The sequence below is a fragment of the Panthera leo genome, chromosome D4 (genome assembly GCF_018350215.1).
Source record: "Panthera leo isolate Ple1 chromosome D4, P.leo_Ple1_pat1.1, whole genome shotgun sequence".
NCBI lineage: Eukaryota > Metazoa > Chordata > Mammalia > Carnivora > Felidae > Panthera > Panthera leo.
This window is the reverse complement of record NC_056691.1, coordinates 73,330,878-73,357,166: the sequence shown is the minus strand read 5'-3', so window position 1 is coordinate 73,357,166 and position 26,289 is coordinate 73,330,878. Positions and strand designations below refer to the sequence as shown.

General features: G+C 49.7%; 1 protein-coding gene across 5 annotated transcripts in view; it reads right to left on the bottom strand.

Moving 5' to 3' along the window:
* Nucleotides 1–26,289, bottom strand: part of RGS3 (regulator of G protein signaling 3) — a 139,400-nt gene that overhangs the window by 97,815 nt on the left and 15,296 nt on the right. The window contains exons 2-6 of one of the 5 annotated variants that reach the window (XM_042913214.1): nt 25,547–25,727; nt 9,488–9,538; nt 7,336–7,394; nt 6,199–6,296; nt 5,143–5,211 (exon numbers count right to left, since the gene is read on the bottom strand). In XM_042913214.1, the coding sequence (XP_042769148.1) occupies nt 5,143–5,211; nt 6,199–6,296; nt 7,336–7,394; nt 9,488–9,538; nt 25,547–25,664 (395 nt within the window). In that variant the 5' untranslated portion in view covers nt 25,665–25,727. Of the gene's footprint in view, nt 1–5,142; nt 5,212–6,198; nt 6,297–7,335; nt 7,395–9,487; nt 9,539–23,849; nt 23,993–25,546; nt 25,728–26,289 lie in introns of those variants that run through there. The other 4 variants (XM_042913220.1, XM_042913215.1, XM_042913216.1 and 1 more) reach the window with 4 other exon arrangements.

Here is a 26,289-nt window from a genome sequence, read left to right as displayed (position 1 = left end):
TGTCTGGAAAGTAGATTAAAGGACAGAGAACACTTAGAATACCCAGGACAGGGCATGACACACAGCAGGCAGACTCCCCATAAATGTGCATACTCTTCGCATAAAAGATGATGTGTTTCAAACACGTGTGTGTGTTTTGTTCTTTTTTTAACTTGGTGCGTGACATTACAACCCTAACACTGTTCTCTGGCCACAGATCCTGAAAGCACTATGATTGATACTAGAAGCTTCAGTCTGTTCTTCGCCATATTACCAAACAAAACTTTTAGTTTTTTTTAAAGGACACTTTTTAAAATATTTTTTTTTATTTTGAGCGAGAGTGTGCATGCACGCGTGTATGCACAAGCAGAACAGGGGAAGAGACAGAGGGAGACAGAGAATCCCAAGCAGGTTCTGCGCTGCCAGCGACAAGCCCCATGCAGGGCTCAAACCCATGAACTGTGAGATCATGAACTGAGCCGAAACCAAGAGTTGGATGCTTAACCGACTCAGCTACCCAGGTGCCCCCAAACAAAACTTTTAAATAGCCAAGTTCCATAGTCAGTGATATTAAGGAGTTACTGTTAATTGTCAAGCATGATAGTGGCATTGTGGTTGTCTTTTTGAGCCATCTTTTAGAGAGATATATAGAGATGAGATGATGTCTAGGATATGCTTTAAAATAATCCACTGGAGGAGGGGAGAATGCGTAAGATTGGCCATACATTGATAATTGCTAACGCTGGACTATGAACATATGAGGGTTCATTATATGATATTTTTTATTTTTGCTTATGTTTGAAAATGTCTATAATTTCTTGAAAACTCACAAAGCCTGAAAACTGAATATCTTAGCATTTTTCACTGCATTTCACAGTTGAGGAAACTGAGGCCGGGAGCGGGGAAGGAACTTACCCGAGGTCTCATAGTGAGTTGGAGCCAAAATCTCCTCTCTAAGGCCTGGTTCCCCTCCCCTGGTTCCCACTGTGTCCCCATGACATCAACCAGCCCTTCCCCAGAACGTCTCTGTAGACCATTTTGCTCCCCATACACAAGTTTATGGCCATCACTGAAAGGATCGTGAGAATTCGTGAAACAGATGCTTCCCTTCTATCTCCCGTTTCGAAACGTAACTGCCACATGTCCAGCTGGATGACTTACGTACAACCGCGTTATAAATGCCACGGGAAGCAGCCCAGCCTCCGAGAAACAATTGTCCTGACGCCGACAGGGTACAGCTTCGGAGTCATTTATCGCCTGTGCGACACAGTCAAGTGTGCTATAATGTGGTTACGACCACGCAGGTTTGGCGCCAGGCTGCCTGGACTTGAATCCTGTTTCCACCACATCCTAGCTGCATTAGCTTGAGCAAGTTACTTAACCTCTCTGTGCCTCTGTGTCCTCACATGTAAGAGAGAGACAACAGGAATACCTATTTATACCGTGTTGTGAAGACTAAGTTGGACAATGCCTAGAATATGGTATGTAATGCCCACACACAGTGCACATTAAGTGCTTAATTGATGTGAGCTGTTACATAACCTCAGGGAAGTTCCTTAACCTTTGTAAGCCTCGGTTTCCTCTTCTATGAAGAGAGGGACAATAATAATTCCTACCTCTTGGGGTTGTTACAAGGATTAAATGAGATAATGCATGTAAAGTGCTTGGCCACAGAGAAGAGTTCAATAGATGTTTGTTTCCTTTCTTCTGTAATGGTCTTTCGCGTTGGTAAGTTGCGTGTTCGTCCTTTGGGGAAGCACAATGTGATCTGAGAGCGTTCCGCAGGGCAGAAGCTTCCTGCCATTGCTCTGCCTGCCTCCCCCAGCTCAGAGGTCTTTCTCGCTCAGAGACGGGTCAACACTGCGCCTCCCTGCGGCTGAGCGGGCCTCCGTGGGGCTGGCGATCTGTTCCGTGGCAGGCCTGTCGGAGCCTGCCCTGCCCCTCTTGAGCTTTGGGTTGGGATGGTGACCACGAGTTCAACTGTGTTTGGTTTAATAAGGAATCTCACTTTCCCAAAATAGGCAACAAGTGGAGACACTGCCTCTGTCACACTGCCCCGCTGGGCGCTGACTCACTTTCCCCGGCCTCGCTTTCTTTTCCAAAAACCGTGAGCTGCACTCTGCCTGGCTCGCTCTGGTCTCCCAGGAGGGCAGACCTCAGTGGCAGATCCCAGCGTGGTGCCTGTCTCCCGCACCTGCTCCCCTCCTTGCCTCCATCTGGTGGGCTCCCCAGGCATGCTCCGTCCCGCCGACACTCCTCCTCTGTCTTCTTCAGGCTTTCCTGTCAACATGGGCTTCTGACCCTTGAGCCTTGGCACTCACGGTCATCCTAGGCGGTCCCACCTACTCAGCCCTTCACCTCGGTGGCCATGGCTCCCACACCTGTACCTGGCACAGACCTCTCTATCCCCTGAGCTCTGTGTCAGCAAGGCTGCCCCCCTACAGCTCCTAACTGGCTGCTCTCCAGCCCCTACATCTCTGTGTATCCGAAGCTGGTTCCCTCCCCCTCCAGAGCACACTGGTTTGGTTGGGGACACCACCCAATACCCAAAAATGATCCCTGACTTCCCCTGCTGATGTCACAGCCAAACCGCCACTAAGTACCGTTCACCTAATCTCCTAAATCTGTCCTGGGTCTGTCTCCTTCCTCTCCATCCCTAAAGCATCTCTCTCACAGATTACTGCAAGGATCAGCTAGCTCCTCCCCAGCCTTCCAAAGCCCTACCAGGATGACAGATCTAGAACACACAACTGTCATTCCCCCTGCTCAACACCCCTCAGTATCTCTCCACCACCAGCTTCCCAAACACCAAGCTGGCGGCATGAGGTTCCTTCAAGAACTTGTGTAAATGCACATCCCTCATCCTGCCCATGAAGATTTGGACTGAGTCCATCTGATGTGGCACTTGGGAACCTGGGTTCCTTGCAAGCATCCCAGGAGATGCTGACGCATACCTGGGATTAAGAACCACCGGCCCTTAGGAGGAAGCCCATGAACCAAAGAACACCTACAGAATCATGTGATTTGGCTGACATCAACGCTTCGTCTTATCTCTAGCTGGTCCCTGCTTTGTACTTGACCCTCCTACAACACCAGTGAGTTTGGCGATCCCTCCCCACTCTTGCCCTGCCCTGCCCTCTCTACTCTGCTGGTTTTCTTCTGTCCTTTTGTTCGTACCCCAGGAGGCAGTATAGTGTTAAGAGTGAGGACTCTGGGGTCTAACTGTCTGGGTCCCCATCCTGGCTCTACTCCTCACTGGCTGTCTGACCTTGGGCAAGAGACTCCCTTTCTTCCCTTCAGTTTCCTCTTCTGAAGATGTAAGGCAAAAACATACTCTTCTTAAGAGTTAAGAATTAAATGAGATGACGCACTGTCATCTCCTGGCTTGTGGTCGACACCCAGTAACTGGTTGCTCTGGTGAATCAATGTGATGCCTTCCTCCTTACCCACATCTCCAAGTCTCTACCAGTGATCCTCTCAAGAGCAGGACAGTCTCTGACTGACCCTCTGTGTCCCCGGCATCTAGAACAACGCTGCCACATTGGTACCCAGGAAATGGCAGCTGAAGGAATGAGTCCTACAGCACCATAAGCCCCATTCCATGAGAAAAAGTAAATGCTCTATTAAAAGAAATATCCTTCATTATGAAGGTTGAATAAGGCTCAATTTTGAAAAGCATACCAGCTATAAAATAGAAGATACTAAAAAGCATTCAACCCCAGGGGTGCTTGGGCAGCTCAGTTGGTTGAGCGTCCAACTCTTGATCTCAGCCTGGGTCCTGATCTCACAGTTTGTGGGATCGAGCCCCACATCAGGCTCTGTGCTGACAGCATGGAGCCTGCTTGGGACTGGGATTCTCTCTCTCTCCCTCTCTCTCTGCCCCTTCCTCTCTCTCTCAGAATGGAGAAGCTTAAAAAAAAAAAGGGCATTCAGGGCACCTGGGTGGCTCAGTTGGGTAAGCATCTGACTTCAGCTCAGGTCATGATCTTATAGTTCATGAGTTCAAGCCCTGCCTCGGGTTCTGTGCTGTCAGCTTGGAGCCTGGGGCCCCTCCCCCCACTCACTCTGTGTCTCTCTCTCTCTCTCTCTCTCTCAAAAATCAATAAACATTAAAAAAAAAAATGTTTTTAAAGCATGCAAGCCCAAAATAATTTTCTAGTCTAAGCTGGTGAGTGGAGCTGATTTTTATTCACCAAGCTACTTTTTCGGTCACCAGTTGGTTCTATGATTACTCAACAAATGCTCTGGTCATAGGGTCTCCCAGATTCCTTGGGCTGCACCAGGTGGATGAACCCCTACTGCTCACAATGGGCCATGGCACTCAGTCCACCTGCTCTCACCGCCTTTGTCTGGAAGCTGACTCTCCCCGTCACCCAGCTCTCCTCTGCTGTGCTGTAGGAAACCCCATGCTGGTGAAAACATCCGGCCTCCTGTGCCCCGGGCAGCAAGACCAGCCTGCTTGGACTCTCCTACATAAAACCTCTGCACCTCCTACGCTGCCTCGTCGTCGTGGCAGCCTGAGCCCAGCATGCATATCCCTGCCTCCTCACCTTTGCTCATGCAAAACCTTCTCTCCTCGTCTTATTGATCTCTGCCCCAAGTTCCAAATCCCATGTTTTCCATGAAGCTTTCCTTGATCACCTCAGCCCACGATGAACTTCCCTCTTCCTCTTCCCATACTTACTGTCCTTATTACTTATTCATTCTTTTATTCGTTCAAACAATATTTACATAACATCTGCGTGCTAGGCACTGGGTACAGCGATGACTAAGAAAGAAATGGGCCTGTTTTCCTAGGAGCTTTGCTCCTGTGGACCTGAGCCTGTGTCTATTGTTACTGTAATTTGTATCTGTGAAGCACCTGGCATCCCTTCCTGAAAGTGGGCACCTGGAGAGCAGAATCCACATGGAGGCTGGTGGTCAACCCAGTGTCTTGTCGATGCCAAGGGCACAGCAAATGCTTTCGGACAACGCGATCCTTAGCGTCGCCTGGAGAGACAGGGACCCAGGGGCCGGCAGCCTCTCAGATTTAGTGTTGCCACTACTACTCATTCATCCAACAGGTATTAACCGAGTCCCCGCCGTCTGCTGGCCGCCCGGCCACCGGCAGCCACCCGCAGGCTCAGGGCGGGCTCTCCCTTCCGGCTCAGCACCTCCCCTCACCTGGAGTCACCTGCCCTGTTCCACACAGTGACCAGAAGGCGCTTCTGTTCATCTTCCTCTTGGACAAGACTGCAAAGCAAACCAGACGGCCAGCGTGTTAGTAGGGCCGAGCTCCAGGCTAGACCCCTGGAGTCTGTCAAGTTGCAAAATTTACCAATAACCTAAACACAACCATAAGGAGCTGGTTAAGGAAGCTCAAATGCCAGTAGCGTGGGAGGTCGGTATTCACATGCACAGAAGAGTTTACATTATATGGTTTGGGACAAAAGGGAGGTCACCGTGGAATACTACAGAACAATTCCATTTTTTCGTAAACACCTACACATGCCCAGACATACACACCCACACAGACTCAAAGATCTGAAAAGAAAGAAGCCGAGGCGTGTCATGAGTCGTAGGGCTTGGGGCGTCTTCTCGTTTCTTTGTTTATGCTGGCCTATTCTTCTACCATAAGCAAAATTACCTCGTGTAATTTGAAAAAAAACAGAATAATCTTAACTTTCACCAACAAAATACGAAACGTCCATTTCCTTCCCAGGGCCCCAGAGCTCATGGATGGGGGAAGAAATAATAATAACAGTAGTAGTAGTAATAATATTAAACAGCAAGAGCGGACACTGTGTTACACTGTCGCATTTACACCTGAGCTCTCTGAGGAAGGTAGTGTCATAAGCCCATTTTACAAACACGGAAGCTGAGGCTCAAGGAAGTTAGCAAATTTCAAAAGGGGGAGGGATCTTGGAAAATTTCTTCTACTGAAAGAGAAGGCTTGGCCCGAGGCATACTGGGAAAATGCATCCTCTCCAGGGGCTGCCAGCCTCAGGCTGGGCACTCTGGCTGTGAGAACCAGCCAAGTGACACCTTATCACCGTGGACCTCGCTGCTGGGCCGGGTGCCAGGGATGCAAGGACATACGTGAACAAGAAAACAAAGGCATCCTTTAGAAGTCCCTGTTTTTCTGCTTAGATAGACTTCTAGATTTGGCAAAGAGAGCTGTTTCCAGATAAACACTCCTTCCCTCTCCTCTCGAGGGCCTGGCTTGCCCCAGACTCTTACAAGAAGAAGTGCTCGTGGAAGACCGGCTCTCTGCAGTCTAGAATGGTCTGCGTCTTCTGGCGACGGAGTCGATGATTATCTTCAGGGATCAAAGAAATCTTGAATTGGGGAAAAGTAAGCGTGAGATGATTACTTGTGGGACACAGAATCACAAAAGTCCTGCAGCGGACTCTGCACATCTCCCAAGTGAAAGGCTTCCCAGGTGTCCTTCAAACCAGCCTCTGCAGAGGACAGAGGGGAGTCCTCAGTCAGATGCTGGGGAACAAAGAGAAACCCCAGCTGAGGCACTGGAGTCAGATGCGGGGACAGGTCCCCGCAGCCGGCAGCCACAGGCCCAGCCATAGATGGGGTATACCTCAACTGGCTCTACTCTCCCTCTAAGTGTGGGCCTCTCTTATAAGTTCCCAGCAGCTGCTAGGTGCTCCCTCACCAGAGGCTCCAGGTCGGCCTCCACTAAGGCCCCAAATCCACACTCTCGCCCTCTGGCTGCCCTTGCCCTGCCTCTGCTCCTGCCCTGCTCCTGACCAAGTCCTTGCCCACAGAGGCCCTGACCAGGCTTTGGGGAGAACATGGAAGGGTGCATCAGGGCCGGCACCTGGCATCCCAGCTGCACACTCTGGGAGGCGCCTGGCCTTTGGTTCTGGCTGGAAGTAGGCCCTCCACCTTTCGGGGCCTCTGTCTTCACTACAAGGGCCCCACTCGGATGGATCTTCTAGGCCTCAGAGACACTCCCTCCCCTCCACCACCCAAACCTGCTGCCTTGCCTCCGGTTTTGCCAGGGAGAAGTGTGAAAACATTGCTTGTCATGAGAGGGCTTGGGATTTTCTGTGGATTTCCATCACCCACACATTCACGGTGCTCACCCACGTGGATGACCAAGATCACCTATAAGATAGATTCCAGCTCTGGCAGGAAGGCTTAGGCACCAAGCTGGGCGAAGGGAAGGGCCTATCCTAGCTCAGGGCCTCATCACTGGCCCTAATAAATGCCTACTGACCAAAGAGTGAGGCGGTCGCTGCCACTTTGAATGGAACCGGGCCCACAGATGTGCTGAGACCTTGGGACTCAGACTAGTGACATAGTCCCTTACCGTCCCCCATGCCACCAACCCCCACCCCCACCTCCAACTCAGCATACCTTCACGTAGGGATCACAGATGCCAGGCTCTTTGCTCATCAGGCCTTTGCCTTCTATAACTAAACAGAGAATGAAAATATTGGGGTGAGTGGGTAGGAAGGATTATTACTAGCCCCTACCATGTATAACAACCACTGGCTATTAACCCCTCTCTGGTCTAGTCCATTCCCACCATCTCCCACACACAGCCGGCACCCTCAGGGTGCACTCAATTCCTTGAATCTTACAGTTGAAAGAGAACATAAAATTTATTGAGTTTAACCCCTCATTCAATGGGAAAGATGAGACTACCAGGGGACCCAGAGACTGTAAGAAACTTGCCCAAAGTCACAGAGTAATCAGAGAGATAGGAATCACACAGCTGGGTTTAGATCTGTATCTCCTGACTCCCAGTCCTGTGCTCCTTCCTCCACATGAGACTGCCTCCCGGGATGGAGGGGCCAGGCTGGAGAGCTCACTCTGCCCCGTCAGCTGCGCTGTGGCTGGTGGACAGTGTAACACAGCAGGCAAAAGCCTAGGTCCAGAGACAGCCTGTGGGTCCACAGACCAACGCAAATGCCAACTCACCACTTATGAGACAGGAGAGCTTGAGCAAGTTGCTTTGTCTCTCTGCAACTGAATTTGCGATTAAAAAAAAATTTTTTTTTTAAAGTTTACTTACTTATTTTGAGAGAGAAAGAGCAAGGGAGCAGAGGAGGGGCAGAGGGAAAGGGGAAGAGAGAAAATCCCAAGAGGGTTCTGCGCTGTCAGCACAGAGCCCGATGTGGGGCTCACGCTCACGAATCGTGAGATCCTGACCTGAGCCGAAACCAAGAGTCAGACGCTTAACCGACTGAGCCACCCAGGTGCCCCTGAATTTGCTATTTTTTAAAGGTGGAGTGATAATAAGATAATGATTAGTGATTATAACATCTGCTTCATGTGGTAGTGGTGCTGGTTACATGAGAGAATGTATCTAAAGTGCTTAGCAGAGTCTCTGGCAAGCAAGGAACTGCTCAAGGAAGGTTTGCCAAAGGAAAAAATCGTACTAAATAAAAGCCAGGGGCAGGTGGGAGGTGAGGAGCAAGCCTGATCTCGAAAGCGAGCACAGCCCATTTGCCTGAGGTCTGCAGAAATCAGGCAGCAGGTCCGACAGAAGCAGAGCCTCTTTGCTGTTTTCTTCTCTGTTCCTTTTGGGCTGGGCCCTGGGGTTTGGTTCCAACGGGGCTCCCAGTGTCTGAGGCATGAAGCACATGAAGTCAAAGGAGAGAGAGGAACAGGCTGGAAGGGATGAAGAACTCTAAGACTGGGGTGAAGCCAAAGCAAACGGCGCAGGACAAATGAAGTGGCGGAGGCCAAGATGCATTTTGCAAAATCTGTTTGCACAGCTGTTGTCAGGCTCTGGTTGCCAAAGAACCCCCTTCTGCCGGTCGTTGGGAACTTCACCTTGGGCCCTCCCCAAGGCCAGGACCGGAGGACCCCAGGCGCCTGCTGGTCTACTCTGCCTGGTGTCCCAGCTACTGTTCCTGTGTGCACCCTGCCCCTCGAGGGCGTGGGCCTGGGGGGCAGGCTCCCCACCTGAGGAACTCTTGGGTCTCCCTGGCCCCCAGAGCAGGTGGGGCAGACATGGCTGCTGCCCCACTGCACTTCTTGGACAGCCCAGAGTGACACAGCGCAGTCAGAGCTGCGATAAGGACACAGAGGGGGAAACAACATACTCAGGTAGGTCAGGGGGTGATTCCCGGAGGGAAAAAAAATGAAGCAAAATGAGCCTTCCTTCCTGAGTCTTAATGATGATGAAGGCAGGCATGTATCTTGCAAACTCAGAGGGAGGGAGAGCTGTTTTTCAAAAGACATTCAAAAAGAAGGCAGGCTATTTCAGACACAAGAAGTAGTGGGTACAAAGGCACAGAGGCATGAGCAAGCATGATGCCCTCAAGGGGGACACAACAGGAGGTGGAGGGAGATTTTAACAGCAAGAGCCACAAAGGCTGGAGAGACAGGCAGGGCTTGCTGGGCTAAAGAGAAGAGTCCAGGCAGCAAAGGCCATGGCAGAAGCTCAGTAAGAACTTGAGTGCTGGATGGAAGGACAAACAAATGGATAAATGGACAGGTACAGTGTAAAGTCCTCTGCGTGGCATTTAGGACCTTCATGGCCTGGTCCCATACTCACTGTGGAGCAGCAGAACCCGGTCCTGAGCATCGATCGACAGCTTCAGCTGACCTAAGAAACAACAACAGAAACAACTTCACCTCATCTCCTCGCTGGGTGAGAAATGGGGTACAGAGATGGGAATGTTCTTTTGTTCATGTGAAGCAATTCAAAGATCCATTCAGTCCCTGGGTTGGAAGGGAGCTCAGAAGCCTCTTAGTTCAGCCTCCTCAGAACATCAGAAGTCCCTTCTGCAATACACCCAGCAGTGGTTCTCCAGCCCAGGCTTACACCCCTCTGGTGATGGGGAGCTCACTACTTCACAAGGAAGTCCAGGCCAGTGCTAGAGAGCTCTCACCACTGGGACAGTTGGAAAAGTTATTGCATCCACATCATCACAAGCCTAGATTGGAGAGTTAAGGAGCCTGGGCCTTGGTCAAGAGTCCATGGGGGGGGGGGGGGTGAAAAGGTGAAGGGGGAGGTCAGGGAAAGCCCTGCACCGTGACAGACAGTTAGCTGTGTTCTGGAAGGGCAAAAACAACACAAGGACAAGGAACAAATGATTTGGGGGGAAAGCAAAAGAAATGAGATCAAGCGTGGGCAGAGAATTCCTTCAAAGTTGATGCTATCACCTTCAGTCATTCCACAGAACCCTGATCTCCCTAAAGAAAAAATAAGGAGGCTTTCTGTGGCATTGACATAGAGCTACGCTACTCAAAGTGTGGTCTGAGAACCACCAGCATCAGAAGCATCTGGATGAGAGTCAGAAATGCAGACTCTCAGGGCACCTGGGTAGCTCAGTCAGTTAAGTGTCTGACTCTTGACTTGGGCTCAGGTCATGATCTCAGGGTTCATGGGATTGAGTCCCGTGTTGAGCTCTGTACTGATAGAGTGGAGCCTGCTTGAGAATCTCTCTCTCCCTCTCTCCTTCACTCTGCCCCTTCTGCCCAAAAAATAAATAAACATTTTTTTTAAATGCAGAATCTTAGGCCCCACCCCAGGCATACTGAATCAGGATCTGCAATTTAACTAGATCCCCAGGGAGGCACAGGTACATTAAAGGCTGAGGAGCCCTGGACTAGAGCTCACCAAAGAGCCTCTGAACATGTCTATAAGCCTGGAAAAGACCCTCTTAAGCAAGAGACAAAATGCAGAGGCAACAGGGAAAGAGATAACTCTTAACTCCATAAAAATTTTCAATGTCCATTACAATTAAAGATATCATAAACAAGGTTATGAGAAAATACCATAGAAAAATAGACAAAGGTCATGATCTGGAAATTCAGAAAAGACAAAACAGCCAATAAACATACAAGAAGATGCTCAACCTCGCAGAGATCTGGGACACGCAAATTAACAAAATACCATTTCCCATCAATCTGCTCGGCAGGTCATTTAAAAGATAGATAATGTTGGGGCGCCCGGCTGGCTCAGCTGGTGGAGCATGCAACTCTTGATCTTGGGGTTGTGAGTTCGAACCCTATCTTGGGTGTAGAGATTATTTAAAAATAAAATCTTTTTTTTTAATAAAAAAAAACATTTTTGAATCTTTTTTTTTTAGAGACTGAGAGAGCATGCGCAAGAGGGGGACAGGGCAGAAGATGAGAGAGAGAGAGAGAGAGAGAGAGAGAGAGAGAGAATGAGAATCTTAAGCAGGCTCCACACTCAGCGCAGAGCCTGACACAGAGCTCAATCCCACAGTCCTGGGATCATGACCTGAGTGAAACCAAGAGTCCAGATGCTCAACCAACTGAGCCATCCAGGCACCCCAAAAATACAATCTTTTTTAAAAATTAAATTAAAAATAAAAGACAGATAATGTCAAACGTTGGTTAAAAATGTAAGAAAACAGGTACTATCACACCCTGTTGGAAATGTAAATGGAGGATAATTTCTGGCAGCATTTGCTAGAATTTAATTGTAAATGTCCTTCAGCCTAGTAATTCTACTTCCGGGTAACTGTCATAGACAAAAATGCACACATGAGCACAAGGCTGGCTCTCCAACACTGTTTAAAATAAGGAATAACTGGAAACACCTGAAATGTCCATCAATATGAAAATGGTTAAAAAAGCTATGTCTAGCTGTGCTATAGAATAAGGGGGCTGTTATAAAAAATGGGGGGCTCTGTATTTCCCAGCATCGGAACATTGTTGTGATAAGTGTTTAAGAGGAATAAGCAAATTGCAGAACAGTACAGATGGCATAGGGGTGTGTGTGTGTGTGTGTGTGTGTGTGTGTGTGTGTGTGTGTGTGTGTGTATGAAATGAAAAACAGGGATCACCTCTAGGGAAGGGACAGAATTAGAGGGAGGGAAGTCAAGAGGAACTTAAATCTATCACTATTGTTGCTTCAACAATGCAAATTATATGAACTATCGCACTTCTATAATTAAAAATAAGAAGAGGGAACACGGAGAGAAGGGAAGGAGGGAAGAGGAGAGGGGAGGAAGAGAGGGAGGGAGGGGGAAATGTAAACATAACAGAAGGCCCAGGGCTGGAAAGCAGGGGAAGAATCAGGAGCTGGTTTTTCCCCCAGCTTTTCTAAATTTTTTTAAAGACAATATAAAAACAAAACAAAACATTAAGTCATCCTCACAGATGCCCAGTGGTCCTTCAGCATGGACTGAGGAGAGGAGGACCATACTCCTCTTCCTCAATGACGTGCTGAAAAATTTCCCCAGTCCAGTAGACTCTTCTTAGAACCTCAAAAAAGCCACTGAACTCAATCCACCCAGTGGACACCACTGGGGAGGCAAGGAGGATGTGGCAGGGCCTCCCAGCCTGCAGCAATCCCACACATCAACCAGGAAGCCCTTGCATCCATGACAACCCTGTCGCACAGCCATCAGCCTCTGCTTGATCACCTCTGGTGATAGGGAGCTCACTTCCTGCAATGGGAGCCCTTTTTCTTTTGTGATAACTCTGATGATTCAACGTTCCATCTTATGTTGAGCCAGACAGAAGTGGCCTCTCAGTAACTTTCATTGCCCAGCTGTGGTTCTGCTGTCAGTCTCTGGGCTCTCTCTTCTAGATCTAAAGCCTAAAGTCCTTTCACCGCTCCTCAGTGACATCCATAGTGACGCCCCCTCAACATCCCAACCGTTCATCTCCGGACACGCCCCGTGAAACTGGGACTGTGGCTGGGGCTTGTGCTTTGCTGCCGGCTGGAGGAAGGCCAGGCAGGGTTTGGAAAACAGAAAGAAGGGAAATTGTGCAGCAGTCCCCCGACCACTGTGACCTGGAAACCTCTTGCTCCTCGTACTTTGGGGTGCTGAAACTGCAAGCCCAAGCAATCCAGGCTCCAGGAAACCCCTGATCAGCTCTTCGCGCATCAGAAATTCCCGCTGCTCTCCTGCCCAGGACACGGATCTCAGAAGCCCGGAGGCCTGCTCCAGTTCCAGCCCCGACTTAGCCTCCTCTCTCTGAGAGCCACATTGTCCCCAGTTGTGAGGTGGAGCTAATAACAGGGGTTACTGCACTCGCCAAGCTGTGTGCGGATCAGATAATGCTGAAGGGTGAGGAGGTGAAAGGCGCCAAGAGAACCCATGGTGTTATTAGCTCAAGATCTGAGCAATTATCACTTTGGGGCTCTCTGGGGCTGAGAAATCTCCTACAGAAACTGGGCCGGATCCAGTGTGGGGTGGAAGGTTTTGAAACAGACAAAAATGGCCAGCGGTCACAGATCGGATTTCGTTAACCCAAAGGCAACTCTGTTTAACACCAAACATTTTTTCTGAAATGATTACCAGTGCAAAGCCGGCTTTGGCCCACACACATTTGGCTTTCCGAAGTTGTAAGAATCACTGAGCTGCACAACACCATCACCTATCAACAGCCCTCTCGCAGAAATCAGGATGGAGAAGCCTCCCAACACAAGGGCTCGCTGAGTCCATTTGACAAACATTTGCCAGGCACCTGCATGAGGCCCTGAGTCAGGAAGATCTGAATGGCCCAGTGCCCGCCCTCAGGGAACTCACAGCCCAGTGGCTAGGGCAGGGGCAGGGGCAAGGCCGAAAGTGGAGCTGGAGCACAGGACAGGCCTGGAGCAAAGTCTGACTCGGACATCAGAGGAGTCTATGCAGCTGCCCTTCCAGATCTTGCCGTGCAGGTCTCCTCGGGGAGGATCAGCATGCTCTGTACCCTGTTACAGCACAGAAACCAAGCCCAGCAGACCAGGCTCAGACCCCCAGCACAGGACACACCCTCCCCCAACCTATCCTTGGGCTCACAGAGAAGGGCAAAATCAAGAACGAGACGACCCCCCCCCCCCCGGCCACATGGCCATGCCTGTCCCCTCTGCTTCTCCCATTCCATCAAATGATTGTGCCTCAAGGGCCCTGAAGTCATCTTACCCAGCCTCCTCAATTGGAAGCCAGAACAGTCATGCCCACATATGGAGGGTGACTTTGCCCTGGGCCCAGAGTAACGCGGGCCGGAACGGGAGACCAGAATCCTGCCCCAACTCTAGTACTCTTGCCTGTATACCAAGTGGGTCTTCTGGAGCCACCAGTGTGCCCCACTGCATCTGTGCAGTGCAACCCTGGGATTCAGGAGCAGAGAGAGACATCAGACACAGGACAAGGTGCCACAGCTTTGCTTGAGAAGCCAAGAGGAAGCCAAAAAGGAGGGCAGGCTCAAAGAAACATCCCCAAGTCTAAAGAAATAAACCACTGAGGGCAGGTGGGGGGTGGGGTGCCTGGGTGGCTCAGTCAGTTAAGCGTCCAACTAGATCTCATGGTTCATGGGTTTGAGCCCCACTTCGGGCTCTGTGCTGACAGCTCAGAGCCTGGAGCCTGCTTTGGATTCTGTGTCTCCCTCTCTCTCTGCCCCTCCCCCATTTGTGCCCTGTATCTCTCTCCCTCTCTCTCTCTCAAAAATAAACGTTAAAAAAATATAAAAAGAGGGGAAAAATAAATAAACCATTGGGTAAAGGGGAATTCAAGGGGCTCCTGGGTGGCTCAGTTAGTTAACTAAAGTTGGCCCAACTCTTAGTTTCGGCTCGGGGCATGATCTCACAGTTCACGGGTTTGAGCCCCATGTCCAGTTCTGCGCTGACAGCATGGAGCCTTCTTGGGATTCTCTCTCTACCCCTTCCCTGCTCACGTTTTCTCACTCTCTCTCTCAAAATAAATAAATAAACATTTTTATAAAGGGTGAGGGAGGGGGGGAACCCAGGCTGAATCCCTGGGTATCTGCCTATCTAGGTAACCAAGCCTTTCACCGGCCCCTCAAATCTCTGATCTTATCAATATCCCCACTTTCCCCCCCGGATCAGGGAGTGGCCTGTGACAGTGCCCGGGAATGTTCAGGCTAAAGGGCCTGAAACCATCCTTATTGGGGTGTTCAGAGGCCCTGGAGACGGCACGCCCCCAATTTCCATGGGCTGGTGTTGGGGACCAACTCTGCAAAGGGTGGTGCTGAGAGGCTGCAGAAAAGCACAGAGCCAGGGCCCAGAGACAAAGGAAGAGCAGACAAGGCCACACGTGACAGGAAAAACACTAGGTAACAGTGAGCTTTGGAAGGCACAGAGAAGGTACAGGTTCTGCTGGCCCAGGACCCGGGGAGTTCGGACTCACCAGGCCCTGGGGAAAAAGGGGTATGGAACCCAGCTACAGAAATTCAATCTGGCAAACCTCACTCTGTCGAGGACCACAGGAAGATGAACTCTGACTCTCAGAACACAGTCAGGGAGAGACATACTCAAAACACAAAGCAAGAAGATGGGGCGACAAACCACTGCTGAACTCAGGGAGCAGCAGGAACGTGTGCTAGAGGGAGCTCATGGCACCCTGGGGTCTGCAGAGAACATCGATGAGGGGCTTGGCCGGCTAACGTGAAGCAGCGGTCATCCAAACCCCAGTTCACCTCCAAAGCAATTCCCCATTTATGAGCTGTCATGTGTCGAAAGCCACAGTAAAGGGGATGACATCAGGGAAAAAAACGCACAAAGAAGGTTCGGTCTACATGGAGCCTAGCCAGCCGCCAACACTCCATTTTTGGGGACAAGGCTGCACCCCAAGCTGTGTGTACAGGAGAGCGGGAGGCAGTCAACCCTCTCTCTGTGATCCTGGGCTGTGGGACCCACACAGCAGCCTGACGGAGGCTCAGAGAGGGTTACACACGTTTACGCATTTCACTTTCTGCCCCCTAAAGGAGAAATGATAGGCTGCAGGGGTGACGGGGAAATGGGAGCCATCCAGTCTGGGCATGCAGCCCTGTGGAGCATTTCAAGTGTCTGTTCTTTTGAAGAGGGAGAATCTTGAGTTCCATTCAGAGAAATGGTCTGGTGCCTGCTGGCAGAAGGAGGCCTGCAGGGCAAAGGGGGCAGGGGTCGGCGGTGGCATAAAGATGATGGTGGGCCAATCCAACCCCTCTCCTCTGACTCTCCACTTCCTGTGAGACCCGACATTAACCTGGTTTCCCCAGCTGTTTTTCCTTCCAGGAATAAATGGCTCTGGCCAGCACACATCGGCTAACATCTTCACAGCAACGCCTCTGAGTGGCCCCTGAGCAAAAACCACCCAGCAAAGCCATTCCCAAAGTCTTGACTCACAGAAACGGGAGATAATAAATATTTGGGTTTTTTAAGCAATAGATATTGGGGTACTTTGTTGTGAAGCAATAGGTAATTAATATATACCCAGATTGCCTTCAGTTAGGTAACAAACCTGATCTCAATTCTGAGGCCATTTTTCAATTTTAAAAATTGTTAAGAGGGGCATCTGGGTGGCCCAGTCAGTTGCGCATCTGATTTTGGCTCAGGGCATGATCTTACGTGATCTGTGAGTTCGAGCCCTGTGTCGTGCTCACTGCTGTCAGCACAGAGCCCACTTCAGAGCCTCTGTTCTCCTCACTCTCTGCCCATCGCCAGCTGTCACTCTCTCTCTCTCTCTCAAAAACAAATAAACATTAAAAAAATTAAAAAAATTAAAATTGTTAAGAAACGACAGTTCTAAGATAAATCAGCATATTATGACTGAGGAAACAAAAGTCCTTCCATTTCTGAGGTCCTTGGTTTTCTCAGTAAAGAATTTTGATAGATTCAAGCCATACTTATGACCCATTAAACTGCAAAATCTGGAATTGTCCCATGTTAACCCAAGCCCAGCCTATTCATGAAAATGATTCACCTGCAGAGCAAATGATTTTCTTTTATATACATTCGTGTACAATATCATACATAATATATAGAAAATTCACATTATTCTGCCTTTCACGATTTTCCTTTAGATTTTATTATAATGATTTTAATTCCAAAATTTCCAGTGTCACCACATTTTATGAATTACTCCCCACCCTTATCTATTTCATATTACAGACTTTTTCTCTATAGTTAAATATGTTATTTTGTAATGACGAGCATCTGTTACATCCTTGCTGATGGCATTAAGCCACACGATGAAGTCAATAATTTATTTTCATTCTGTTTTACAGTTGTGTTCATTTCTTTAATTAATTAATTTATTTTGAGGGGGGAGGGGCAGAGAGAGGGAGAGAGAGAATCCTAAGCAGGCTCCACACTGTCAGAGCAGAGCCCAATGTAGAGTTTGATCTCATGAACTATGAGATCATGACCTGAGCCAAAATCAAGAGTCGGACACTCAATTGACTGTGCCACTCAGGTGCCCCACAGTTGTATTCTTTTTTTTCACTATCAAAGTTTTCCAGCAGAACAAGCCTCATTTTGAAAACACAAGAGAGGAAGCCCAGAAGGAACCATGAGCAAAGCGCGGGTTTTGGAGTCAGTAAGACCCGGCTTGGATCCTGGTTCCACCACTGATGATCCTGAATCACTATATCTTCTGTTTCCTCATCTGTACAATGCAAAGAATAATAATAACTCAGCTCTGAGAGGGCTATTGTAAAACTGAGAACTAATGTATGAGAAGCACTTGGCAAACAGAAAGCACTCTCACTGATATGACAAAAGGAAAGATGGAGGGAAGGAAAAAAGGAAGGGAGGAAGGGAGGGAGGGTGGAAGGGAGGAAGGAGGGAGGGATGAAAGAAGGAAGGAAACAAGGAACAGAGGAAGGGAAGAAGGGAGGGAAGAAGGAAGGAAGGAAGGAAGGAAGGAAGGAAGGAAAGGAAGGAAGGAGAGAAGAAAGGGAGAGAGGAAGGAAGAAAATGAGGGAGGGAGGGGGAAGAGATGAAAAGAGTAAAAACGACTCAGAAAAATTAGAAAATACATGCAGGGGACTTCTATTTCTGGAATGACACACCCACTGAGGAAAAATCTAGAAAAGCTGGAGAAAATATTTAAAAGCAGCTTCTTGGAGACACAACAAGACAGAGAGGAACTACAGAGCAGACTCAGGGAGCATGGAGGTCCATGGAATGAAGTTTAATATTTGCCTGGACTAATTCTCTCCTTGGGGTGTTTTCAAATTCCAGAGAGATGACGGAAAGGCCAAGAGGCTGAGCAGAGTTTCTGTCTGCCTCACAGGGCAAGAGGAACAGAAGTTGGAGACTAGGGCCTGTTGAAAGTGGGGTCCTTCTGAGCCCTGACCTTTTGGGTCAGAACCCTAAAGGGTGGCTCCCCAGGAACAAATGAACCATGATGAGACAGTTCCTCAGGGCACTGAAGCTCAACTTCAAATAATCCCAACCCTTAACATTACGACTATCCCAGATTTCTAGTCACCCCAAGCACCTGGCAGAAGCAAATAGAGATCTTTTTGCAGGAAGATATCACCCTAGGTCTGCACTAAAAAGCAAAATAACAACTCTGTGCCTGCTATTTACAAGAGACATAGCACACTTAGAATGTAAAGAAACAGAAAGACCAGCGCCCTTGGGTGACTCAGTCAGTTGAGCGTCTGACATTGGCTCTCATGGTTGGTGAGTTCAAGCCCTACATCTGGCTTGCTGCTGTCAGCATAGAGCCTGCCTTGGATCCTCTGTCTCACTCTGTCTCTGCCCCTCCCCAACTCGTGCTCTCAAAAATAAATACACATTTTAAAAAAAGAAACATAAAGACCAACAGAAATAAGGTGGAAAAAGATACACCAGGCAATTCACTGTTCAGCAGAAGAAAGCTGGGTAGTGATGTTAATGTCTGAAAAAGTAGACTTTATCTCCACTAGAAATAAAGAGTAGGCTTCTTAATAATTAAAGTTTCAGTTCATTACTAAGATAATAATTCTAAATGTGTATGCTCTTAATATTGTTTCAAAATATATAAAGAAAAAACTGACAACTATAACGACAGACAAATGTATAACCATAGCAGGAATTTTAACACACCTCTCTTGGTAACTGATAGAACAAATTGGGGGAAAAGATTAGCAAGGATGTTGAACATTTGAACAACAGGGCACCTGGGTGGCTGAGTCAGTTAAGCGTCCGACTTCAGCTTGGGTCATGATCTCACAGTTCGTGGGTTCGAGCCCCACAGTAGGCTCTGTGCTGACAGCTAGGAGCCTGGAGCCTGCTTCAGATTCTGTGTCTCCCTCTCTCTCTTCCCCTCCCGCACTTTTGCTCTCTTTCCATCTCTCAAAAATAAATAAATGTTGAAAAAAATTAAAGAAGAATATTTGAAGAATATAATTAGCAAACCTGACCTAAACCCGACACATACAAAACTACTATGCCTAACTACTGCAGAGCTTTTCTTTTTCTTTTTTGATATTTATTTATTTTTGAGACAGAGATAGAGCATGAGCAGGGGAGGGGCAGAGAGAGAGGGACACACAGAATCCGAAGCAGGTTCCAAGCACAGAACGTGATGTGGGGCTCAAACTCACGAATCACAAGATCATGACCTGAGCTGAAGTTGGACGCTTAACTGACTGAGCCACTCAGGTGCTGCACAAGTACACACAGAACATTTATAAAAACTGACTATATCCTGATCAATCAAAGAACTAAAAAGACGCAGAGTATATTCTCAGACCAAAATGTAGAATAAAGAACAAGAGAGGCGCCTGAGTGGCTCAGTTGGCTAAGCGTCTGACTCTTGCTTTCAGCTCAGTTCATGATCCCAGGGTCATGGGATCAAGCCCTGCATTCGGCTCTGCACTGAGCATGGAGCCTGCTTGAGATTCTCTCTCTCTCTGTCCTTCTGCTCCTCTCCCCCGCTTACTATCTCTCTCTGAAAGAAAGAAAGAAAGAAAGAAAGAAAGAAAGAAAGAAAGAAAGAAAGAAAGAAAGAATAAAAATATTACCAGAAAATCCCCAGTATTACCAGAAAATCCCCAGCAAATTTAAAAAATATGCTTCCAAATAATCTAAAGACTTGAGAAAGTAGGACTATGAAAATTGGAAACTATTTTGAACTGAGTGACAAAGAAAAAAACTACATGTCAAACTGGATATCGGCAATCTTGACCCTCATGAAAGTTACACAGGTATTTGCTTTGTGATAATTCACTGAACTACACATTATTTGGAGGAATGTTTTTCTGTGTGTCTGTTATATTTCATAATACAATTAAAAAAAAAAATAGGGGCGCCTGGGTGGCTCAGTCGGTTAAGCCCCCGACTTCAGCTCAGGTCATGATCTCATGGTTTGCAAGTCCGAGGTCCCCGTCAAGATCTGTGCTGACAGCCTGGAACCTGGAACCTCTTCCGATTCTGTGTCTCCCTCACTCTCTGCCCCTCCCCCCTCATGCTCTCCCTCTCTCTCTCTCTCTCTCTCTCAAAAATAAATACATATTTTAAAAAATTAAAAAATTAAATTAAATTACAAAATACAGCAGATGGGTGCCGGGGTGGCTCAGTTGGTTGACAGTTGGACGCTTGATTTCAGCTCAGGTCATGATCCCAGGGTCATGGGATCAAGCCCCATGTCAGGCTCAGTGCTGAGCGTGGAGCCTGCTTGGGATTCTCAATCTCTCTCTCTCTCTCTCTCTCTCTCTCTCTTTCTCTCTCAAATAAATTCTTAATTTAAAAAATAGAACAGAATTGGAAAAGAGGACGGGCCAGAAACTGAGAATTTCTGAACACTCCCAAGCAAAAGGACCCCAGATGACAGAACAGCCAGTAAATGCTGAGGACCCCGACCAGCAAAGGATGGGGTCCTGAGAAGTAGTTGGAGGAGCTTCCCAGCCAAGTCCAGGAACTGTGTGTCCCTGGCTCAGAGCAGCATGGGAAGCCAGGGGCAGCTGGCAGGGCCAGGTTGCAGCCTCCAGTTCAGGGCCTCACGCACACTGCCCAACACGCTGAGCAGCTAGCTGGCATCTGTTCTACAGAAAATGCATTTGTCATCTCTGGAGGAGTTGGGTTCTAGGCCCAGTTTACATACACACTCCCCTCTCCTGAAGCCAGAACACCTCCTTAGAAGACAGTGTATGGTCAACTAATGTTACTCAAATATGCCTCTTATCGAGGAACAAGGCGCTGTACCCATGCGCATGTGCAGGCACACACACACACACACACACACACACACACACAATACATAAACTTCGCCATGTACAATATAGTACTCTCCCTGGAAGGAATTTTGGTGAAACCAATTTGGTGAAACCACCCAGGGGGCGCCTGGGTGGCTCAGTCGGTTAAGCATCTGAATCTTGGTTTCAGCTGAGGTCATGGTCTCGTAGTTCGTGAGGTTGAGCCCCACATCTGGCTCTGCAATGGCAGTGCAGAGCCTGCTTGGGATTTCTCTCTCCCTCTCTCTCCACCCCTCCCCAGCCTGTTTCTCTCCCTCTCTCTCTCTCTCTCTCTCTCTCTCAAAATAAATCAATAAACATTTAAAAATTATAATTCCAGGGGCGCCTGGGTGGCTCAGTCGGTTAAGCGTCCGACTTCGGCTCAGGTCACAATCTCACAGTTCATGAGTTCGAGCCCTGCGTCGGGCTCTGTGCTGACAGCTCAGAGCCTGGAGCCTGTTTCAGATTCTGTGTCTCCCTCTCTCTGACCCTCCCCCGTTCATGTTCTGTCTCTCTCTGTCTCAAAAATAAATAAACGTTAAAAAATATATATATATATATATATATAATTCCAGAGATCCTGGAAAATTAGCTCCCTTTGAATATTTGTGCTCAGCCAGCCATCGGGTAGGCAGAACCTTCATGTGGTTCTACCAAGGCAAAGCCCGCTGATGAAGACCAGGACTACCTGCCATGCTGGGAAAAGGCCAGTGAACCAAGGAAAACTTAGCAAAGACCTTCACGTTAAGAGAGTTCATGCTGGCTACCAAAACTGACTAAATCCACAGCTTCCAAACCTGGCTGATCATTAAAATACTTGTGTGCCTTCTTAAAATTACAGATTTTCAGGCTCCACCCTAGACCTATGAAGATCCTAGGAATCTGTGTTTTTAACAGACTCGCCAGGTGCTTCTGATAAGTGACCAGGTCTGGGAATCACTGATACGAATCTTCATTCATGAGCAGACAGGCACAGATCACACCGTGCATGAAGAAAATCAGCCGCCTGAAAGAGGGGCAGTGTTTGTCAGGGAAACAGAATTTAAGCAGGAAACAGGAAAGAACTTTCCAGTGTCAACCTGTGTCCTCGGGGAGATGGGAGAGGAGACTGCGTACATTAAGAGCAGGAGGCTCTCCACCCCACAAGGGTACACTCAGGTCACAGTCACTGGTTCCAGTAGAAACCTTCCCAGATAACCATCCGACCCAGCCCTGAGGCCACGGCTGGGCGGGGAGAGGAGGGGATCCACTCCCTGCTGGTCTGGACACTCCCCGACTTCCCAGATCTCTGTCAGGATGATTAATTCAATAGAAGACTATAGACTGATGGTAGGGAATAGTCACGCTGTACCAGTAAAGAAGAGAAATTCTCTTCCTTAATCCAGTAAGGAAGGATTCTAAGACTGTACATACAATATGATCTCAATTCTTTTAAAATTAAACACACCCCTACACACACTCACACACAAGTCTGGAAGGATATAAAACAAATTGGTAAGCCACAAAGGTCTTTTCTAAGGAATCAGAGTACAGGGGATTTTTCACTTTGTTCTTTTCACTAAGTTTTCAGCAATGAAGCCATCTTACAGCAATAATAATGAGGGGGGGAAAAAAGCAATGAAATATATATTTACTTTTAAATCAGCACACAGCTAAGATAATAGGGCTTCACGGCTCTGTGGCACTTTCCTGACGACCCCAGCTCCACGAATTCAGGTCATCCCAGACACCTCCTTTGTCTGGTAGACTCCCACATCCCAGCAGGGTTCATGGGAATTGGGGGGATTAAATGAGATAAAGCCCTTGACACAAGGCTCGGCACATGGTAAGTGCTGGACAGATGGTGGCTATTTCATTACCCGCATTGTTCCTTCCACCCACCAGACCCGTAAATTCCAGGATGCCAGACCACAGGCCAGTTCTAGGGGTGAAGCCACTGCTTTTTTTCACTCCCTCTGCTCCTAGAGAAAAGGACAGTTTGTAAGGAACCCAGTGTGCTGGCAGAGGTAAGCCTGAGAATAGGAGAGCCCCAGGAAGGGCCTGACTCCCAGAGTGTTCTGTCTATGAAACCTGGGCAAAGTCCAGTATGTTGCAGTAACTGCCCCAACCTTTATGAAAAAAACTGAAAAAATGCTGGACAAGCTGTCTCAGAAGGCTTGAACTCAGGTACCAACCAGTCTGGCTCACTGGGCGACCTTCCTCTCTCTGGATCTCAAGTCTCCACAGAGGAAATATCACCCAAATATCACCCACTCTCCACAGGGAGCTGCAGACCCAATGAGGAAACGCAGAGCTGTGAAGGGCTGTGTTCCTGGGACAGGGCTGTTTTCTCTATTATGGCTACCTGAAAGGCTGGGTTTGCCCAGGCTGTTGGGGCACTGCTGCCCCGCTGTTATTTGGGGGAACCCAATCCTGCTATCTAGGGGTTTGGGGGCAGGGGCCCACTGCCCATTGCTCTCTACCTCAAGCCCCCAGGGCAGCCCCGGGACCCTCCTGAGAGCCTGGTCACTCCTGAAGAAGAGAATTCTCCCCTACGTGCTGTGAGTCCGACATCCACTGGAGCTTCCAACGCGAGCCCACAAGGAACCAAGGCCACCCGGGCTGACCTGGCACCTGTCCTGTCCCTGAGACAAAGGAAAGAGGATGGAGGAGGCCTTGAGATATAGTAACAAGACCCTGATTTAACCCTGAACTGTTGGCTAGAGGGAAACCCCAGTGGAGCAAACCAGGTCTCTGAAAGATGAACTGAGGCGTGATGATTCCAGCCAAGTGAGGCACAGCCAGCCACACTTAACACCACTGGCCAGGCAGCAGGTGCTGCGCCCCGTGGCTCGCTCAGCCTGGGTCCGTGTGCCCTGAGCTCCTCCTGGGCACCCAAAGGAGGAAGGGGCCAGAGGAGGTACCCGCTGCTGCCAGCCTCACCTATCACGGGGCCGGGGGTGGGGACCTTTCCGGGCGCTGAGCGCAGGGAGAAGCAGCCCAGGCGGCCAGCCATCCCAGGCACTTACCAAAGGTGGTGAGGTAGAAGGACAAGTCCGGGTGGGCACGCCGGCTCCCGAGGGAGACGCGGTGCAGGGAGCGCTCCATGGCGTCCTGCTTCCGCCTGCCAGGAGCGCCCGTAACCCGAGGCGTCTGTGTTGCTCCCCAGTTACCGAGGCAGCAGGTTCACCCGCCCCCGCCCCGCGCCAGTGTCCCGGAGGCGGGAGCGGGAGGCCGGCTGCAGCGCGCGTTTGAATGGGCCGGCGCGCCGGGCCCTGATTGGCCCGCGCAGGTTTGAATGGGGAGGTTTCCACCTGACCGATCAGACGCCGGCCCCAGGAGAGGAGGCGCTGGCGCCCCAACAGCGAGGGCAGCGGCCACAGCGGCAGCCGGTGGCCGTCCTCCCAGCTCCCCACCGCAGCCCTCCCCGAGGAGCCAACAGGACTGGGCGGCCACACCGGGGCTCCTGGCTCCAGGACCGCTCCAGGCTGGAAGTGCCAGCCCCATGTGAGGCCCGCGGCCGCTGGCGTGTCCACGCAGGCGGGCTTGGCCTGCTCACCCAGCTCCCCTAGGCCAGCAATTAGCCAGGTTTGTAACCTGCTTTGAAGCTCAGACCTGTAATCACCGGACCCAAGCAAGGGCAAAAGGAGCATCCTCCCGGCCCAGTGCAGTGGGGTTTGGAAAAGTGTTCATGCTTCAAGCCGCCCCTTCCCAAACTCTGCCCTATCTGCCCCTTGACCCTCCTCTTGGATGAGAGCAGCCTGGCACAGGTCCAGACCAAAGCAGCTTGCTCCAGCCAGCCTCACAGCCACCCCCCCCCCCATCCCCACCCCCCATCTGCAGCCTGGTGCCCTGGAACTGGAGCACAGGCCCTCAGTAGCTAAGGGGACAGAAACACACAGTATGCACAGAGGGTAGGCGCTTTCAATATCCAGAGCCAGGTACCAGGAGGCAGAGGGGGAAGGAAGGTCAGTCCCTGCACTGCTTTGTCAGCAAACATTCATGGAACACCTCCTGGGAATAGTTTCACACCAAGACATCTGCTCTGCAAATCTCTGACTGTTGCTGCTGTAGGAGGGAAAGCTGCTGGTGGTCTAAAAATGGGAGGTGTTGGAAGCTGCCAGATGGATATCTGTGGCTAGGGGATCTACTCAAGACAAGGTTGGAGGATGCAGGAGAGAAAGTAGGGAGAAGAGTTATATGTACTGAGTACCAGGCGCGAGGGGCTGAGCTGGGCAATTTACACGAATCATCTCATTTCATCTTCACAGTGATCCTAGAAAGAAGCAGCTCCACTCTGCCAGGGATACATCTGAACCTCAGGCAGAGAGGGTAGGTGACTTGTCCAAGGTTGGCGGAGCTGAAATTTGAACCCAGGCCTGCCTGCCCAAAAGGCCATCCTCTTATCTGTTCTTTGGCCTCCATGCCTGCCCCATGGCCAACAGCAAGTGTAGGCTGGAGACTTGCCTTCTTGAGGCAGGTAAGGAAACTTGAGGCCACAGGGCCAGCTGGCTACCAGCAGGGAGCAGAAACTAGAGAAGGAGCCCTGAAATCAGCAAACTAGTGGTCAAGTGCAAATGAGTCACATAAAGGCCAATGGATTGTTTGAAACATGGCATTTTGTGAAGCCCTGCTCTGCCCTTGACCCAACCCCCACGCCACGAGCACTGCCGGTAACAGGGGCAAGCCTACTCCCCTGGCCCCAACCAATGGCAGATGGACTTACCTGCACCCTGGATTTGAGCATGCCTGATTCTCCTCCTGGCTGGGGTAGTCTGAGTCCAGGCATCCTTTCTGTGCAGAGTGGTATGCTGGCCCTGCCATTCCTTCCAGCCAGGGAACATGGGCAACCTCGGGCTCAGGCCACAGGACGCAGAAAGGACACCGAGGCTACAGGTGTTATAGACCTGCAGGAATAAGATGGGAGCATGAGTTAGGCATAACCTGAGATGTCGCCTGAGAGGGATGCTCTTTCCCAGTAGGAATTAGAAAGCATGGCGTCCTAGAGCCAGGGCAAAGGAAGGTCCACAGGGAAGGGGAGAGTGATGTGCCCAAGGTGACAGTGGCCCTTTCGCAGCTCTACCAGGGACCACTGAGCAAAGTGCAGATGCACCCTCAGGAGGGTGGGACCCAGAAGAGCAGGACAGAGTTGCACTATCTGAATGTGGCCTGGGGGTAAAGACTGAAGCCCACACTGGCGCTTCACCCCCACTCCGGATAAAGGCGCACTCAGCAGCTAACCTGTTCAGTCGGGAAAACCTAATGCCATTCTGATCCTGATCTGACCCCTCGAGTGGCACCTTCTCCACCACCTTAACCATCAACAGTAAGGCCCCTTAGTAGAACACTGGACGCGTCCTTCTCTTAAAGGGGGAGGTCACTCTTCTCAGGAGAGGGAGAACAGAAGTGAGTGGGAGCCTGGCCGGTGGCACCACAGGAGAAACTGGGCCTATTTACCCACACTACTGT